This window comes from Galeopterus variegatus, unplaced genomic scaffold, assembly GCF_000696425.1.
Source record: "Galeopterus variegatus unplaced genomic scaffold, G_variegatus-3.0.2 Scaffold3262, whole genome shotgun sequence".
NCBI lineage: Eukaryota > Metazoa > Chordata > Mammalia > Dermoptera > Cynocephalidae > Galeopterus > Galeopterus variegatus.
The window spans coordinates 202,723-221,052 of record NW_007729373.1 but is presented as its reverse complement, the minus strand read 5'-3'; the positions used below and the strand labels follow the sequence as shown (position 1 = coordinate 221,052).

General features: G+C 40.4%; 1 protein-coding gene and 1 pseudogene across 1 annotated transcript in view; one reads left to right on the top strand and one right to left on the bottom strand.

Moving 5' to 3' along the window:
* LOC103600209 (zinc finger protein 271-like) overlaps positions 1 to 4,638 on the bottom strand; it is an 18,449-nt gene extending 13,811 nt beyond the window's left edge. The window contains exons 1-2 of the mRNA XM_008584455.1: positions 4,401 to 4,638; positions 3,656 to 3,756 (exon numbers count right to left, since the gene is read on the bottom strand). Coding sequence (XP_008582677.1) covers positions 3,656 to 3,756; positions 4,401 to 4,638 — 339 coding nt within the window. The remainder of the gene's footprint in view (positions 1 to 3,655; positions 3,757 to 4,400) is intronic.
* A 1,701-nt stretch (positions 4,639 to 6,339) lies between these two features.
* Positions 6,340 to 7,697, top strand: LOC103600208 (annotated as a pseudogene).
* The last annotated feature ends 10,633 nt before the right edge of the window (positions 7,698 to 18,330 follow it).

Genomic DNA, 18,330 nt, shown 5'->3' with positions numbered 1-18,330 from the left:
TGGGGGGCATGGGGAGGTTGGGGGGACATGGGGGTGTGGGAGGACCCATTCCATGTCTGGAGCACAGGGGCTTCCAGTTCTTGTAGGTTTTACAGGTGTTCTTTGGTGGTGTTAGACCTTTACTGGTTGATATCAGAACTTGATCTGTGGATTTTTTGTTTTTTCTTTCACTTCTGTGTTGAATTATCAGCTACTCCCCCACTTCAACTCTGTACTAGAACTAATTTACTGTCCTTTGCTTACTTCTAAAATGGGGAACTTCCTGTGAGGACCAGCGCTTGAGCCCTGTGGTTGAGCTAAATTGCTGCTTTGCTGCTGATTCCCTGGGGAAGGCTTTTTGTATAGCTCAGGTTTTAATTATTGACCTTTTAAGCACTTCTGGGTCTTGTGAGATTCAATATACCAGGGTTGTGTGGAAACTCTGGTCTAGGCCTGAGTCTTTTCAGCAAACTACACCCCCTGCAGTTCTACATTCCTGTCCAGTCCCCACTGAGAGGGCCTGTGCTGATTGGAGGATAAATCAGCTGTCCATGCTATAAACCAATGTTCCTCTGGTCAGCCCATCTCCCCCAACCCCACTCTCCAAACACTTCCCATGGGGTGCACCATGTGCTGGTCCCTTGTGATGACTCACTGGCCTCTGAGTGGCTCTTTCTTCAGTTGTCTGTAGCTCCTTGCTCCTATGCGGGTCCACAGGAACCCTGTTAGTGGTCTTGCTGGCCTGCAGATTCTCTTCTCCCCTACAGATTCCAAGAAACATCACACGAAGGGCACAGCTGTGGCTTTGCCAGTTCTTGCTCCATGTGCTCACCAGGGCCAGCCTTGAAGTGGCTTGGACTTGAAAAGGTCTAAACAATCCTTTCCTTCATTGGAGCTTCTCCCACCTTCTTGAACTCTGTACTTCTTTCCTCCTCTTCCCCTGAGCTCTAGCGGTACCAGCCTGGCAATCGTTGCTTCTTAATAGTTGTACATTGGTCAATTGTGGGAGAGGGTGATGCTGGGGATGGTCTGTTCTGCCATCTTGAACGGGAGTCTCCAAGCCATTTCATTTTGAGTCTACGGTCTATTTGTCACATCAGTTTGGTATACCCCAAATTATATTACACACCTACTATGAGGATATGTGGAGTCACTGTGACCTCACTGACACAACTTTATTTAACTTGATTATTCTAGGACTATGCAGATTTTCCTACAATTAGGAAAGGCATATTCTTCCTTGCAATATTTATGAAGATACTTCAAAAAATTCATGGAATGTTTCATATTATCTTTTAACTCCATTTTTCCACAAACTTTTTGAAGTGCCCTCGCACTCACAAGTAAAATAAAATCATTCAGACTGACTTTAAAAAACACAGAATCAAACATTTCACTATATTTACATGATCTCCTACTAAATATTTATAGTGATAAGTTCACTTGCTAAAAACAAATACCAATGGCAATGCAAAATAGCACAGCCACTTAGGAAAAAAGTGCCAGTTTTTCTTTTTCTCTTTTTTCTCTCTTTTTTTTTTTAGCCATTGGGGCATTTTATTTCTATGTACGTATATCCATAGAAAAAGAATCCCGGGATTTTCCCTCCTGTGTGTTTTTGTCTTGTTTCTTCATGATGCCCCATGTTTCATCATCACAGTTAGAAACAAGATGATAACTTTGGAACATGGCTTAATAAGAACCTGGCATTTGCTTTCTCTTTATTGTTGACACTCTTGAGAGCATCAGCCAGAACATTTATGAGCACTATTAGGGCCAAGCAAATAGAGGGCAGAAAGAGCAAATGTCTTGAGTCTACATCAAGACACACATCCCAGTGCCCATAAGCTGGGAAGGAGCAGTACCATGTACCAATAACCAATCTTAGTTCCACAACAGATCACACTGTTAACTGCACAGCTCTTGAGAAACTCTCTAACCACTGTTATGGGTTGAATTGTGTCCCCTTCCAAAACAATATGTTGGGAGTCCCCATTCATATGATGAAATCCTAACCCCCAGTACCTCAAAATGTGACCTTATTTGGAGACAGGGTCTTTACAGAGTTAAGTTAAAATGAGGTTGTGAAGGTGGGCCCTGATCCATTACAACTGGCATCTTTTAAAAAGAGGAAATTTTGGACATACAGACAGATATGCATGCAGGGAAAACACCATGCGAAGATGAAGGCAGAGATCAGGGTAATGCTTCTGTAAGCCAAGAAACGTCAAAGATTGCCAACAACCAAAGTCTAGGAGAGGCAAGGAACAGTCTCTCTCAGAGCCCTCAGAAGGAACCAACTCTGCTGACAACTCGATCTCAATTTCTAGCCTCCAGAACTGGAACAATAAATTTCTGTTGTTTATGACACATAGTTTGTGGTACTTTGTTTACAGCAGCCCTAGCAAACTGATACAACATATATTTTTTCTTCATTTACTTAAATATTCAATAGTATGTGGGCTACACATACTATATATGTACAGATCATTTTTAAACCTGTGGAAATTTTTCCCTGTGTGTGTGTGTGTATGTATGTGTGTGTGTGTGTGTGTGTGTGTGTATATATATATATATATATATATATATATGTGTATATATATATATATATATATATTTTTTTTTTTTTTTCCTGCTGGCCAGTACAAAAATCCAACTCCTGACCTTGGTGTTATCAGCAAAAACGCTCTACCCCACTGAGTTAACCAGCAGCCCCCTAATTTTTAAATTGTACTCCTATGTATCCTATTCCAAGAGGGGAGTCTATCTGACCAAATTGACTGTCCAACTGATTTCTTTGCAAGCATGTAACATACTGACTTTTTAAAAGAATGAGAATTGTCAACTAATGTATTGAGCTCTTACTATGTGCTAAGTGCCTTAGGTATGTTATTTAATCCTCGCAAAAAATTTAATTTGTCAAGGGTTAAGATCCCCTTACTGGTCATCTTTTAAAAAAAAATTTAATTTGTATTTTTGAGAAGATGATAACGTTATTCGAGCACAGCAAACAAAAAACAAAAAAACAAAAAACCATATTGACTTTTTATCTACAGATAATGACTGTGAAAGTAACATAGCTTGTTGTATCCATGAATGAATGAAAACTTCAATGAGAACTTAATGTTTATTTGGTGGTGGGGGATGGCTGGCCAGTACGGATCCGGGAACCCTTGACCTTGGCCTTGTCAGCACCACACTTTACTAACTAAGCTAACCGGCCAGCCTATTAAGTGCTTATTATGGCCACTGTTCCACTTATTACTGTTACTTCATTAAATCTATAAAGTCTTTGATTCTAAGATGCACCTTTATCTTATGTGTCACTGAGAAAGAAAAAATGCTTTACATTGACAAGACTGTTAGACATTTCAATTTCAGATATTAAAAACAGGGAAAACTGAATCTTGGAATGTATGAAATATGGTAACTCATTTAATCCTAACAAAACTTTATGAGATATGTACAATTTTATTTCCATTTTACAGATGAACCTCTACGGGTAGAGTACAAACTACACTAAAAAAGAATGAGTTAATTTCCCTTTAAAAGTCCATTGTATGCTCCAATTTACAGAAAACATTGAATCAAGCAACTGGAAGTGTTGGTCCCAAAATAAAATGGGATGCCTAGGCTGACTGATGATGGGAGCTAAGGTTGAGGAAAAAAACATTACACTCGGGTTAGACGAGCGTGGAAACCATCTGCGACTAAGGAAGGCAAAATCCTCACGGTTTAGACGGCTGAGGAACACGCCGTCCTCGATCTTAACCTCCCCTACGGAATCCGGTGTAAAATCCATGGGGGATGGGTGGGGCATAGTCAATAGAACCATCAAGCGCTGCAGGTCTAGACATGCTTCCCAAACACTCCTCAAAAAATGTGCCACTTACTACAGCAATGATTCTCCAGGTTTGGTCCCTGCAGTCTCGACCAGCAGAATCCACAGGGAAATTGTTAGAAATGCAAATTATTGACCCTACTCTACCTAAATACGAAATCCGCGGCGGGGCCTGGCGATCTGAATTTTGGCTACCCCTGCAGGGGATTCTGACACACGCTAAAGTCTGAGAACTGCTGAGTGACAGAAAAGAATTTCTGGCAGACAGGGAAGAGATTACAGAAGCGAACGGGAAGGAACAGCATCCCTTTCTTCTAGAGGCTGCTTTGGCCGGCCGCCCCGACGGGGATTCTGCGCTTTCCTCCCCGCGCGACCAAGCAGGGGCGCCGAATCCACAACCCAGTAAGGAGCCTAAAGGGGAACCCCCGAAATCCAGTCGGAGTCTCCACGCGGAGGCAGCGCTTCCGCCCGCGGGCCCCCACCGCTTCTCCTCCGCTCTAGCCACTCGGCCCGGACTCCTGGCCCCGACCCAGGCCCACCTCCCCTCTCCGCCCTCCTCGTCCTGCCTTCCACCCCCTACCCCATCCCGTCCCACACGCCTCAGCCTCGCAGCGGTCAGCTACGGAGAGGCAGAGGACGCGGGCGCGCGTGCCAGCGGCGGGGCACACGGCCCGGAGGAAACCCGCAGCCCGCCCGCCCTCACTCCGCGAGTGACGTCGCTGCGGGAGTCGGTGCTCGCAGAGTCCCGCCCCGGAGGTGTCCCCGGCTTCTGGGGCGGGCCCCCACTGCGCCCGCACTGCGCTCCCACCTGCGGGCATCTGTTCAAATAAGCTCTGCTTCTGCGTGTGGGGATGTTTTTTCTTCTCACGTGGCCGCAGTCCTGAGCTGTTTCACACTATCGCCATCCAGAGTTTGCTATGAATAGATGAATTTTACTCAGGCCCCAACGGGGAAGACTAACTTCTTTTTTTTTTATTAAGACCCTGCCTTTTGAACACACCGCCCGACGCTTGTACCGTTGGATGGTTTTAGTGAGACGCTCGATGGTTTTAGTGAGAAGACGGACAAACTTGACTACCTAGAGGAAGTAAAAGTCATAACAAGGTTTCTTTCCCTAGGTGGATACCGAAGGATCACTGAGAGCGTGGGCGCCCAGCGACCGGGGCCGGTCACCGAGTCCTCACCGGCCCGGCGCGGGGGTGGGGGAGGGGGCGGTGCCGTGCGAGCCCCACCGGCCGGGAGAGCCGGAGACTCGGGAAGGACGGACGTTGAGGGAGCCAGCCGGCTGCGGCCTACCCACTGATGGGCCGCTGCAGCCAGCGGGCTTCCGCGAGGGGGCGGCTCAGGGCGTCACTGGGGCCGCGCCCCCTGCTGGTCCGCTCTCCGGCGTCTCTCCCGTCTAGGCCGCCGCCACCGGCGCCACAGCTGCCGTTGGTCTCCTCCGCCTCCTCCGCCGGTAGGGCAGTTTGAGAGTTCGGGGCTGCGCCCCAAAGAGGAAGACTAATTTCTAAGTTTCTCCATTCTTCTCTCTTCAATTGTCCTGTCCATTAAGTGGTTTAATATTCCTCTGTTGAATGGACAGTGGGAAGAAAACGAAAGTTTCTGTTTCCTCTTCACCGCCCTCAGAGCCCTAAAGACACAGGTGACTCCACCCTATCCGTGAAGAGGGGATCACTCTCAGGTGCTGGGCCCAGGGCCTCTGTGTGGCAGAGATCACACTGACCTGGCTTTGGTACAGAGGAAGAAATCCGCGACTTGAAAATGGTGGAAGTTAGGGCCGGCCCGTGGCTCACTCGGGAGAGTGCGATGCTCATTACACCAAGGCCACGGGTTTGGATCCTATATAGGGATGGCCGGTTACTCACTACGGAGAGCATAGTGCTGACAACACCAAGTCAAAGGTTGAGATCCCCTTACCGGTCATCTTTTAAGGGGAAACAAAAAAAAAAAATGAAATTGGTGGAAGTAGGGTCCCAGAGGACCTTCCAGAAGTGGACAGCCTTCTGGAGCAGAGATTCATGTGCCTCGGGCAGAGCAAGTCTCTTTAAAGACGGAGCTCTGGGGGTAGGATCCGCCTCAGACCAGGGAATACAAGAATGTATTAATATGCCTTAAGCAGAATCAGGGCTGAATTTGGGGGGAGGCAAGGGAAGGTCAGAGTAAATTATTATTCTTTGCTGTTTTCAGAGCCTCCTTCTCATTCCATCACATCTACTGTGGGAATCAGTCCTGTTCTGATACTATGTGGTTCTTTCTGTAATTGTTAAAGCTGTATTCCAGGGGAAGAAAATCTCACATAAGGACTGGTGTGAAGATTCTTCCTCTCCTCTGCTTCACCAGTGGACCCTCCATACCCTCCCCCACCCACCCCACCCCTCATTCATCCAGTGGATAAATTGCTCCAGTTTTTGCCCTTAATAGTACCCTTGAAATGATGAAGTAGAGAGCCTGGTCCACAAGTGGTCAAGGTGTCAGCCTTTTAGGCCAAGGAGCTGCTTAGTGGTTGAGCAGCCATCTGCATGGAGCCTGACCTGGGGATGCTGCACTGTGAGAAAGGAAAGGTCAGTAGAGGAAGTTTCCAAGCGTCTGTGCCAGAGTCCTTTCCGCAAGTCTTTCCATAAACTCTGGAGAGTCTAACAAGTGGCTGGAGAAGTGAAGGAATACTTGTCACTGTTTGGAACACTGAATCCTTACATAGAAAAGCTAAAACCACAGGTGGTGATATTTTAAAACAGAAATTGGAACCAACGAAGGAAACCAATGATGACATACTGGAGGATCCCTCTGGGGAAAAGTAACAAATTGAATGCTGTGTTGCTATAGTCCTTTCAACATTTATCTATTCTACTAAAGGGGTTAGAGGGAGAAGATCATGCCTTGGTAATCAGATGATATTTTAAAAATGACCGAAAGGTGTGTTATACTTAAATAAATTTTAAAAAGTATTTTTATTATTTGGCAGCTAGCCAGTATGGAAATTAAAAATTACTTAAGTGATCAATGTTGTAAGTAGGAACCAGAAACCATCCGATAAAGATGTTGAAGGTTTTCTGCAGTTTTCCAGCAAGTGCGTTACTTTCGGGAGTTATTCTCTCAATAACTGCCTTATTTCCTCCTTTCATGATAAAATTGCTACCATGGGAAGACTGGAGGGGAACCAAGAAAGGCAGAGAAGCAGACAAGTGCTGAACAGGCTAGGAACTGTCATGCTTGGGTATATGCATTTCCCACCAGGCCAGTAATACTGCATGAGCTGGCTTGATTCTTGGAAAAGAATGATAGTCCTGCTGGTGGGAAGATATATTGAATTTCTCTAGGGTGCCCCAGCAATGAGCCACTTTTGCTTTGGTATCTCTTAGATGGGAAAATGCAGCTCCCTGGCAAACTTGCTCCTATGCCATCGATAAAACTTCAAGGATTACATAATCCCGTGTATCATCAACTGAATGACTGTGGTACCATGTTGTCATTATGAGCACAAGACATTTTCTGGAAACAAATGGTAACAAAAAGTGTACTTCTCATATTGTGGTTACCCAGGTGGGTTTAGACAAGTAACAGCTGTTGAACTTCACCAGAAGGATCCAGTGGCACTTGTAGAACTAGCTGTTTATGGCATGCTGACAAAAATCCCTCACAGAAGAATGCTGATGCAAAGGTTGCATCTTTTTCCAGATGAGGATATTCCAGAAGATATTCTTAAGAATTTAGTGGAAGAATAACCACCAAAAAAAAAAAAAAAAAAAAAAAAAAGAAGAAGAATTTAGTGAAAGAGCTTCATCAACCACAAAAAGTTCCTAAACATTTTAAATGAATACACACAAGAATAAAGGCTTTCCCAAGAGTGTGGTCTCCACCTGAAGACTATCAGCTGTAAGAAAAATTACAGAAAATAACAATAATGTGATTGAAACTTCTTTGTGATGAGTTTCTCTAACCGACAGGACAGACTAAAACAACTGCTTCCACTCAGCACCTGTTACAGGTACTGAATGTTTGTAAGGAAAGGTCAGGAAGGGATATTCCTTCAATGGGAAACTGCAATAAAATATACTATTTTATAGAATTGTTTTATTATGTAATCTGATTTGAATGTTATAAATGATTATAAGGATAAAATTGCTCACTTAGTTAACTGGGGGGGAAAAAGATGTGGGAACATTTTACTGAGAAATAGGGAGTTAGGAGGAATCTGGCCAACATGAATATCTGTCTGATAGAGAAAAACCTTATTTAGCTGCTCATGATAAACATATATACATCTTTCTAATCAATGCAAGTAACAAGAAAATTCTGCATATTCTTTGCACAGAAGATGCTAGCATGAATAAGGCAGAGAAACTAAGCTATATGGTAGACATTTAGGAAAATTAAGTTTCCAATCTTCAGCTTTTTTTTTGGCAGCTGGTGGGTAAGAGGTTCCAAATACTTGCCCTTTGTGTTATAACACCTTTGCTCTAACTAACTGAGCTAAACAGCCAGCCCCAATCTTCAACTTTTCAATGGAAGATACTCATGTGGAACCCATAATTAAAAGGTTTTTATCTTGCTGACTTTTTTTGTTTGATGAAATCTTAAACAAAGTTCTTCATATTAATGAGGCATCCCACATTTGTTATATTAATAGGGTTTTTCCTCAGGGTACACTTTTCTGAATATTCATAAGAAATGAGGGTGACCAGGGCCAGCCTGTGGCTCACTTGGGAGAGTGCAGTGCTGATAACACCAAGGCCACAGGTTCAGATCCCATATAGGGATGGCCTGTTAGCTCACTGGATGAGCATGGTGCTAACAATACCAAGTCAAGGGTTAAGATCTCCTTACCAAGTCAAGGGTTAAGATCTCCTTACCGGTCATCTTTAAAAAAAAAAAGAAAAGAAAGAAAGAAAGAAATGAGGATGACCAAATGGTTGTCCTACACTTGCTGTTATCAGGAGATTTTTACTTCTCTGGTGTAGGATTCTCTGATTTATAAGCAGATTTGAGATCATTATAAAGGCTTTCCCACATTTGTCATTTATATAAAGATTTTTTTTCTAGTGTGGTCTTACTGATGCTACGATTTGATTGAGTAATTTCTCATCTGCTTCTCTCCAGTATGGGTTTTCTGAAGTTGAACATGGTATAATCTTGAACTATCATATTTTTGGGGTCTGGCTCCTGTGTGAATTCTCTGATGTAATATAAAACCAGACCTAAACTGAATACTTTCCCAAATTTATCACATTTATAGGAGCTATCATTAGTATGATTACTCTAAGGTATAAAGCAGCACTTCATGATAAATGGGTAACATTCCCATCATATTTAAAAAACTGCACTGTTCAGGATGGTAGCCACGAGCCACATGTGACTATTTAAATTTAGAGTAACTAAAATGAAAGAAAATTGAAAATTCAGTTCCTCTTTACTTCAAGTGCTCAGTAGCCTCATACAGTTTGTGACTAGAACACTGGAGAGCACAAATTATAGAACATTCCAATCACAGAAAATTCTATTGAACAGCACCATGTAGAGTTTTTCAGTGCGTTTTTTTTTTTTTTTTTTTGACCGGTAAGGGGATCTTAACCCTTGACTTGGTGTTGTCAGCACCACGCTCAGCCAGTGAGCGAACCGGCCATCTGTATATGGGATCCGAACCCGGGGCCTTGGTGTTATCAGCACCGCACTCTCCCGAGTGAGCCACGGGCCGGCCCGCGAGTTTTGATTAATATAACTGAGTTCTGAATGAAGTTTTCCACACTCTTCACATTTATACAGTCTATTCCATGTATGATTTACTCTGCTGTCCTGATGAACTTGGATATTCACTGACAATTCAGCACTCAGGATCCTTGGAAATCCCACACTGAGTCTGTCTTATACATCTTGTGCTTCACTCTCCTCAAATGTAGTACTGCAGAACAAACTATCTGTTGTCAGTTTGGGGAAACAAAATGATCATGAAAGTGTCACTTCTTCCCCGTTTTAATGTTCCAATTCCCACCCAGCCCCTTCCTTCCTGAGGCCTAGGTTCTAATTCAATCCAATTGACTGCAAAAGACAAGTCCCCCCATTTTTATGCTGTTTATATTCATTTCCTTAAAACAACTTATCACATTAGCATATTTTGTTAGTAATGTGTCTACTACAGAAGCAGCCCCTCAAACAAGAGGAAAAAACATCAGGAATATGAGTTTACAAATGATAAGCATTATATTGCTTATTAGAATTGACAGATTGGAGGAAAAGTTTTAAAATGGAATGAATTTCTCAGCCTTTATATAAGTCATTATTAAATCACTTGTTTAAACAAAGGAAAAGTTATTTTTCTAAAGATTTAATATTTTACTTTTCATGGACTTTATAGCACCTCTGTCCTTTATTTTTTTTTCTCTTTATTTTTATTTTTTAAATTTATCAATATACAATATAGTTGGGTTTTGTGTCCCCTTACTAATTCCTCTTTTTCCTCCTCCCTCTTCCCCCTCTCTCCATCCCCCATCAACATCTTATCTGTTCACTTGTCATAACAAGTTCAAGGAATTGTTGTGATTGTTGTGTCTTCTCCCCCTTCAACCCCCATGTTTGTATATTTACTTGTTTTTATTAGCTCCCACAAAAAAAGTGAGAACATGAGGTATTTCTCTTTCTACACTTGACTTACTTCACTTAATATAATTTTCTCTAAGTTCATCCTTGTTGCTGTCAATAGTAGTATTTAATTCTTTTTTATAGCAGAGTAGTATTCCATTATGTAGATATACCACATTTTCCTTATCCACTCATCTAATGATGGGCATTTAGGCTGGTCCCAACTCTTGGCTATTGTAAATAGCACTGCAATAAACATGGAAGTACAGGTATCCCTTTGACATGATGATTTCCATTCCTCTGGCTATATTCCCAGCAGTGGAATAGCTGGGTCATATGGTAGATCTATCTGTAATTGTTTGAGGAACATCCATACCATTTTCCATAAAGGCAGCACCATTCTGCAGTCCCACCAACAGTGTAGGAAGTTTCCTTTTTCTCTGCATCCTCGCCAGCATTTGTCACTCTGTCTTTTGGATTTTAGCCATCCTAACTGGAGTGAGATGGTATCTCAAAGTGGCCATTTCCCGAATGCTGAGTGATATTGAGCATTTTTTCATGTGTCTGTTGGCCATTCGTATATCTTCCTTTGAGAAATGCCTATTCAGCTCCTTTGCCCATTTTTTAATTGGGCTACTTGTTTTTATGCTCTTAAGTTGTTTGAGTTCCTTGTATATTCTGGTTATTAATCCTTTGCCAGATGCATATTTTGCAAATATTTTCTCCCACTCTGTTGGATGTCTTTTTGCTCTGTTGTTTCTTTTGCCGTGCATTAGCTTTTTGGCTTGATATAATCCCATTCATTTATTTTTCCTTTGGTTGCCTGTGCTTTTGGGGTCATATTCATAAAGTCTGTACCCAGTCCTACTTCCTGGAGTGTTTCCCCTGTTTTCTTTAAGGAGTTTTATTGTTTCAGGGTGTATATTTAATTCTTTAATCCACTTTGAGTTGATTTTGGTATATGGTGAGAGGTATAGGTCTAGTTTCATTCTCCTACATATGAATGTCCAATTTTCCCAGCACCATTTACTGAAGAGGCAGTCTCTTCCCCAGTGTGTGGTCTTGGAGCCTTTGTCAAAGATCTGGTGGCTGTAGGTAGCACCTTTGTCCTTTAGAGGTTTCAAATGATTTAAAACATTGCTTAGGAACTGGATGAGCCATAAAATATTAGTGTAAAAAATAATGTTTTTAAAATGATGATTTAATATACTAAAAGAACCTACTGACAGATGAGACAAAGGCAGATGATGCCTGTTTAGGGGTAAATAGAAGTCATCGAGTTCACCAAATCTGAATTGAGCCCAGCCCAGAGGTTAGGGCTAGGATGAAGTACACTCACCCTAGCACAGTAAAAATGCTTCAGGTATGTCTAATGGATGAGGAGGGGGTTCATTTCCTTAAAGAAATCGATCAGTTAAACCTGACTACATCTATCAAAAAGTATAAATTCTACTAAAGCTACCCTAGAGGATTACTGAGACTGCCTATAGAGGCAAAATCCTCAGAATTCTTCCAACAATTCCAACAAGACATGGTGGTGACATTTTGCAGCTAAGACGGGAGTGCCAAGAGAAAATTATCAATGGAAATCTGAGTGAATTGAATCCTCAGAATTCTTCCAACAATTCCAACAAGACATGGTGGTGACATTTTGCAGCTAAGACAGGAGTGCCAAGAGAAAATTATCAATGGAAATCTGAGTGAATTATATAAACTTTTTTCTCCTAAAGAAATTGAGATAAAACTCACTGTAAGAGCCAGAGATAAAAGTTAGAAAATGTTTTGTGTTGTTTATGTGGTTGATACAAAGTATCATCCTCCTGAAAAGCAGACCTCTGAAAAGGCCCTAACATATCCCACAACCTTACTGTATGAGCAAGACCATAATGATACATATTAAGAGTTAGGAGGAATACTTTTTCAGGCTGAGTGTTGATACACCACAGCAACACAAAGAAACCTTATGATTTCAGAAGGCTCAATACTGGTGAACAAAATAGAAAAATCTTGTTCCCAGAGAAGGGACCCCCTAAAATATCTACTTGCCTCAACATTAGAAAAATCATCCCTATTTCAAACCTATTCATGCATGTTAAAAAGCCAAACAAAACAACTTGAGAACTTCATCCATTAATGTGAGATCTGAGACATGCAGAAGTCAATCCCTTTTAAGACTCCCGCTTTACAAATGTGTCAGGTATAATGACAAGAGGCTGTGATTTCCACTAGCTGGCATGTCTTTTTTAATTGGTACAAGTTTTTAATCTCACGGTTTTGGTGTGCCCACAAATGTAAGAAATTATTGACCAATTCACTGCAGGGGAAAATATGATGACCCCTTTTTTCTGAGGCTTATGAGAAACCTGAGTGAACAGCATACAATGTAAAAAGAACTGAAAACACTCTGACTTTTATTTTATGCGTGATCTAATCTTCATTTTAAAATATATATATGTACCATCTAAAGAAAAAAATAATTTTTGACATTTCTGTTAAGGTAGAGAGGCAGATAGGGAGAAAAGAAAGAAATGGATCCATGACAAGTTTAAGGGACTATAACCTTAGATGGTTTCAGGATAGACTAACCAAGAAAATGAAAGAAAACTAGTATGAAAAAAAAACCAACTTTAACTAGTAGTTATGTTTAATGCTTCAGTCACATGCTGAAGAAAATTTCACTTTTATTATTAGTTAAAAAATTGGCAGTACTCTATGAATTAAATAATACACATTATTGAGACCTTCAGAAAAAAAAACAGAATGGCTAATTATAATCTAAGGCCTAAAACCATGGAGGTAACAACGACAAAAGTTACTTAATTTTTAAACCAGCTCATGACCCTGGGATTTAAACTGAAAATGGCCAGGGTCCCAGGTTTGATCCTTGTTACTGGCCAGCCACACACACACACACAAAAATAAAGGAAAAGAAAAAAAGGGGCGGGGGGGGCCACTACCCACCTACTTCTTTAATATATTCTAAATAAGTTTTCTATTCTTAATTTTTTTTTTTTTTTTTTTGCCTTCATCTGGCCCTCATCTCCCATTTCCAATTGCTGTTAATGACATGTTGAACCACTTCTCTTCTGCCCTGGGGCCTGTGTCTGTGGCTTCAGCTTCCAATGATCTCTCCCAATAATCACTTCTATCTTTTAAAAAGATTAGGAAATAGTAGTTAGTGGAGATTTGCTGTTCGCCCAGAAATTATCGTTCAAGAATGTCTTGAAGTTGAAGAAAAAAAAAATGAAGTTTTTTATATCATACACTACTCACATACATAAAACATACATGTCATTAATTGTAATCACATAATAGTAAGCAAATTTTCATATACAAAATAATATATTTGTTAAGACTCTAACAGTTCAAAAGGCTTTAAAAAAAAAAAAACTTATCTCACTTCTCACAATCTACCCTATGAGGTATGAGGACAAAATTCTTTATGAATGAGGAAATCGAAGCATAAAAATGTTCTGACTTGCTCAAGAATTTTATCAGTAAGCAATAGTAGAAACAATACTAGAACTCAAGACTTTTGATTTCTGTTTTGTGTTCTACACAAAAGTACCCCTAGACTCCATCCCTGCAACATTTCACATCCACCTTCCTTTTTTCTCTCCCTGTTTTTTGTTTTTCTCATCTCTTACTAATAAATGGTATCACCTTTATTGTATTTTCTACTCCCACTGGAATGTATTCTCTAGGAGGGTAGAGATTTTTGCCTGTTTTATTACTGGCACATAGTAGGCACTAAAATTTCTGCCAATATGCATTTGCATTTATTCACACTCTTGAAAATGTACAAAACCTGAAAAGTTGAAGACAAAGCATTAAAACTCAACATGAAACTAAATTGGACATTACCAGAGGGACCATAGGAAATAGGCTGAGAAAGAAAACAAAATAAACAGAAAAAGAAACCCCTCTGTGTTCCACTATGGCAGAATGACCTATGTGCTGACAGGAAACAAGCCTTGAATACCTTTAAAAAGGTCAAGGTCAGGCCGGCCCGTGGCTCACTCGGGAGAGTTCGGTGCTGATAGCACCAGGGTCATGGGTTCAGATCCCATATAGGGATGGCCGGTTTGCTCACTGGCTGAGCGTGGTGCTGACAACACCAAGCTAAGGGTTGAGATCCCCTTACCGGTCATCTTTATAATTAAAAAAAAAAAAAAAAAAAAAAAAGGTCAAGGTCAACTGTGTTAATTATCAAGACAGACTAGAAAAATATATACCATCATCAAACTATCTTGTGTCTGTGTATGAACTGAGTAACATATACAGTCACCAATCACTAACAGACTATACTGACTGATAATGATGCACATCTGTTACTTATGTAATGATTTGTGGACTGAAGAGCTAGCTGCAAAGTTTGTACTTTATCCAATTATTCAGTTACTACACTGTGAAATATTGAAATGTGAACCATGTTGTTGGGAAACCAGTGTTAAGTAAACCATGGTAACTGAACTTTGTGCATATCAGAACTGTGCAAGGCAAGGACTGTATTTAAAAAGAAAAACGAGAGTGGTACTGCCTATTGGGTATGCTTGTGGCTAGTTTGGCAAAATGCATTTCCTGCTATTGAGTGACAAAGATGATACCACCAAAACCCAGATCATAATATTTGCATGATTTTAAATTGCTCCCATTGTACACTCAGTCCAGGTCAGTGATAAGCGAAATTAAAGTTTTACCTTATTTACTACATTTCAAGAATTTCTCTTTGAGATGAACTTTCTGATGTCAATAACGTCTTAAGTACTTAGTGAAAGCTCTTCCACATACACCATACTTGTAAGATTCCTTCTCAGAATGAACTGGCAACTGTTGGATAAGACCTGATATTCAACTAAAGCATTTCCCACAATCATTACATTTATATGGTGTCTCCTGTGTGTGTTCTCTGACATAGAACAACATTTGACTTATCAAATGTTTTGATAAGTCAAGGTTTTTCCACATTCATTACATTTATAGGGTCTGTCTCCTGAGTGGATTCTCTGATGGTGAATTAAGCGGGTACTGACAACAAAAGCTTTATCACATTTGTAGGGCTTTTCTTGGGTGTGGATTCTCTGATGTAGATAAGGCGTGAGCTGTCAACAAAGGCTTTTCTACAGTCACTGCATTTGTAAGGTCAGTACCCTAAGCAGATTCTCCGACAAACAGTTAGGATTGAGCTCACATGAAAGGCTTTTCCACAGTGGCTACATTCATATGATTGTTTTCCAGTGTGAATTCGATGATAATTAATAAGGCCACATTTCTGTGTGAAACTTTTCCACATCCACTGCATTTTTTTTTTTTTTTTTTTTTTTTTTGCCTGTGGAACTGTCCTTCAAGTTTTCAGAGCTTTCCTTGTGTTGGTTGGCTTCTCTACCATCAGGTCTCTGAGAACCAACCCCACCTAATCTTTCAAGTATCTTCACTTGTGATTTTCTTCAGAAATTTTTTGCTGTACAATCAACTCACTGCTATGAATCCAGGGACTACTGTCTGAAAGAATAAACAGACTATGCAAATATCTCTTTTTTTCACTGTATGGAAGTTTAAAAAAATCCCAAAAACTAGTAATAGAAAGACAAACTGTAAATTACATTTAAAGGGATGTAAATTACCTATGGAAGATATTAATAATTTGGAAAACTATTAAAGTATAATAAAAACATGATTATTTAAAGCACCTTTTATATGTGAAGCATCATACTTGACATTTTCACGTGTTTACTCATTTAATCCTTAGAATAAAGGTGAGGTAGGTATGATTGTCCCCCTTTCACTGCTGAAACTGTGAGGTTAAGTAATTTATGTCAAGCACCATAAGAATTGCTGATATGGCACTTGGAGCCAGCTTGTCTACAATTCAGCTTGTGTACCATACACAGTTAAGGGAAAAGGAGCAGAATCATGAGCAGACATGGGAAGCAGCAAGATACAGAATAACATCAGTTATTCCTCAAACCTCTGCCAAGTGCCACCCCTTTATAAACTACCATAATCTTCCTTCTTCCTAACACTTAAAAGAAGCCAAGGACCTCCAGTCCATATAGGACAAACAGATCATTACAGGTCACATTTCTTGATTTAACTCATGTAATTTACTCCACAATAGGTTTCACCTTTTCAGTTAATTTGTTTGTCATGGTGTGAGAATTGCCCTCACCTGTCCAAGGCCAAAGGATGGACATGGTGACACGAGGTACAGCAAGGCCAAAGGATGGACATAGAGACATGAGGTACAGCGAAGCAAGACTTTAATTACAGCCTTGCAAGGTTTAGATGTCTGAAGGGCAGACACATGCGCAAGCGCTGTAGCAAGTAATTTATTCCCCAGTGCACAAGTCCCCTCCTCCTCACTGGTCGAGAGTACAGTGGGCTGCATGATCTTCCCAGATGACATCTAAGGTAACCCCGATTTATTACCCCTTTGTAAAAAATTTCTTTGTCTGAGGGCTCAGGACAAGCCCGTGAAAAAGGCCCGCTGAAACCGTGTGAAAGGAGAAACACTAGGGAATGAAGAGAACAATAAATGGCTAGTAACTCATTACCATCTCAAGGAGAACTTTATCTATTCAGCAACCCCCAGAAATGGGCTGGACCAGTCAGACAACTTTCAGACTGGGCCTGAATTATTTCTGAAAGTGAATCACTTAGATTATTTTCTTACAATGGCATATCTATTACATGCAAAGCATATAATTCAGGCAGTGGAAACAATTCCCGGATAATCTTTAGAATGCCTGACAACTTGTAGTAATGTATAAAAAATAGGAGTTTTTATTATTTCCTTTATACTTCATCTTGTTTACTTTACTCAATGCCACTCAAAACAGTCCTCAAACTATTTGTTACTGATTTATAATCTAATGAACTTGTACTAGAATGTATACCAATAGATGTTTTCTTCATTGATAAAGTTTTGTTTCCACACACACACACACACACACACACACACAAAACGGCAGCTTAAGTAAACTATGTTTAGTGATGTAGTTAATTTATATTCTACTGGAAGATTCTCTGACTAGTAAACCATACTGGGTGTAGCCCTGCTTATCAGCGTTTCAAATGGTACTAGACCAGAAGGAAGATTTTATCTCCCAGTGGTGAAATGATAAACTTTGGCATAATAATGACTGGTTCATGACACTATACATATCAGCTAGGTCCTTCATTCTGTGTCATATCCTTCTTTTTTTGTTATTGAAAATACCCTTTCTTTTATTTATATGGACTGAATTGTGCCTCTTCCCATTCATATGTGGAAGCCATAAACACCAATGTAATGGTATTTGGAGATGGGACCTGTGGGAGGTGACCAGAGTTAGATGAGGTCATTAGGGTGGAGCCCTCATGATGGTATTCACGCCCATATACGAAGTCACACCAAAGAGGTCTCTCTGCCATGTGAGGACACAGTGACAAGGTGACCATTTATGAGCCAGGAAAAGAGCCCCCATCAAGAACTGAATCAGCTGGCACCTTGATCTTGAACTTCACAGCTTCCAGAACTGTGAGAAAACAAATTTTTGTTGTTTAAGCAACGCAGTGTATGGTATTTTGTTAAGGCAGCTCAAGCAGACTAATACAGTAGTTATTTTATTCATGTTCTTTCTTATAAAATAGAGTTGTAATCCAATTGTACCCTACAACTGTAATCCAAATTTTTCTTTTTAAAATATTTTACATATTTTTGAAATCCAAGAGTCTGAAAACTATTTCGTGTGATTACAAAAGTAGCAGCAAAATATTCTTCACAAAAGGCTTTCATCCACTAATAGTGTAAACTTTAAGTGCTTTAGTTTCTTTATCTGTAAAAGGAATTGTAATAACAGCATCCACCTTTACAAGATTGCAGTAAGGATTACCTGAGATAAAACATGTGCTTAGAAAAATGCCTGGCACATAGGAAGTGCTACCTATCATTATTT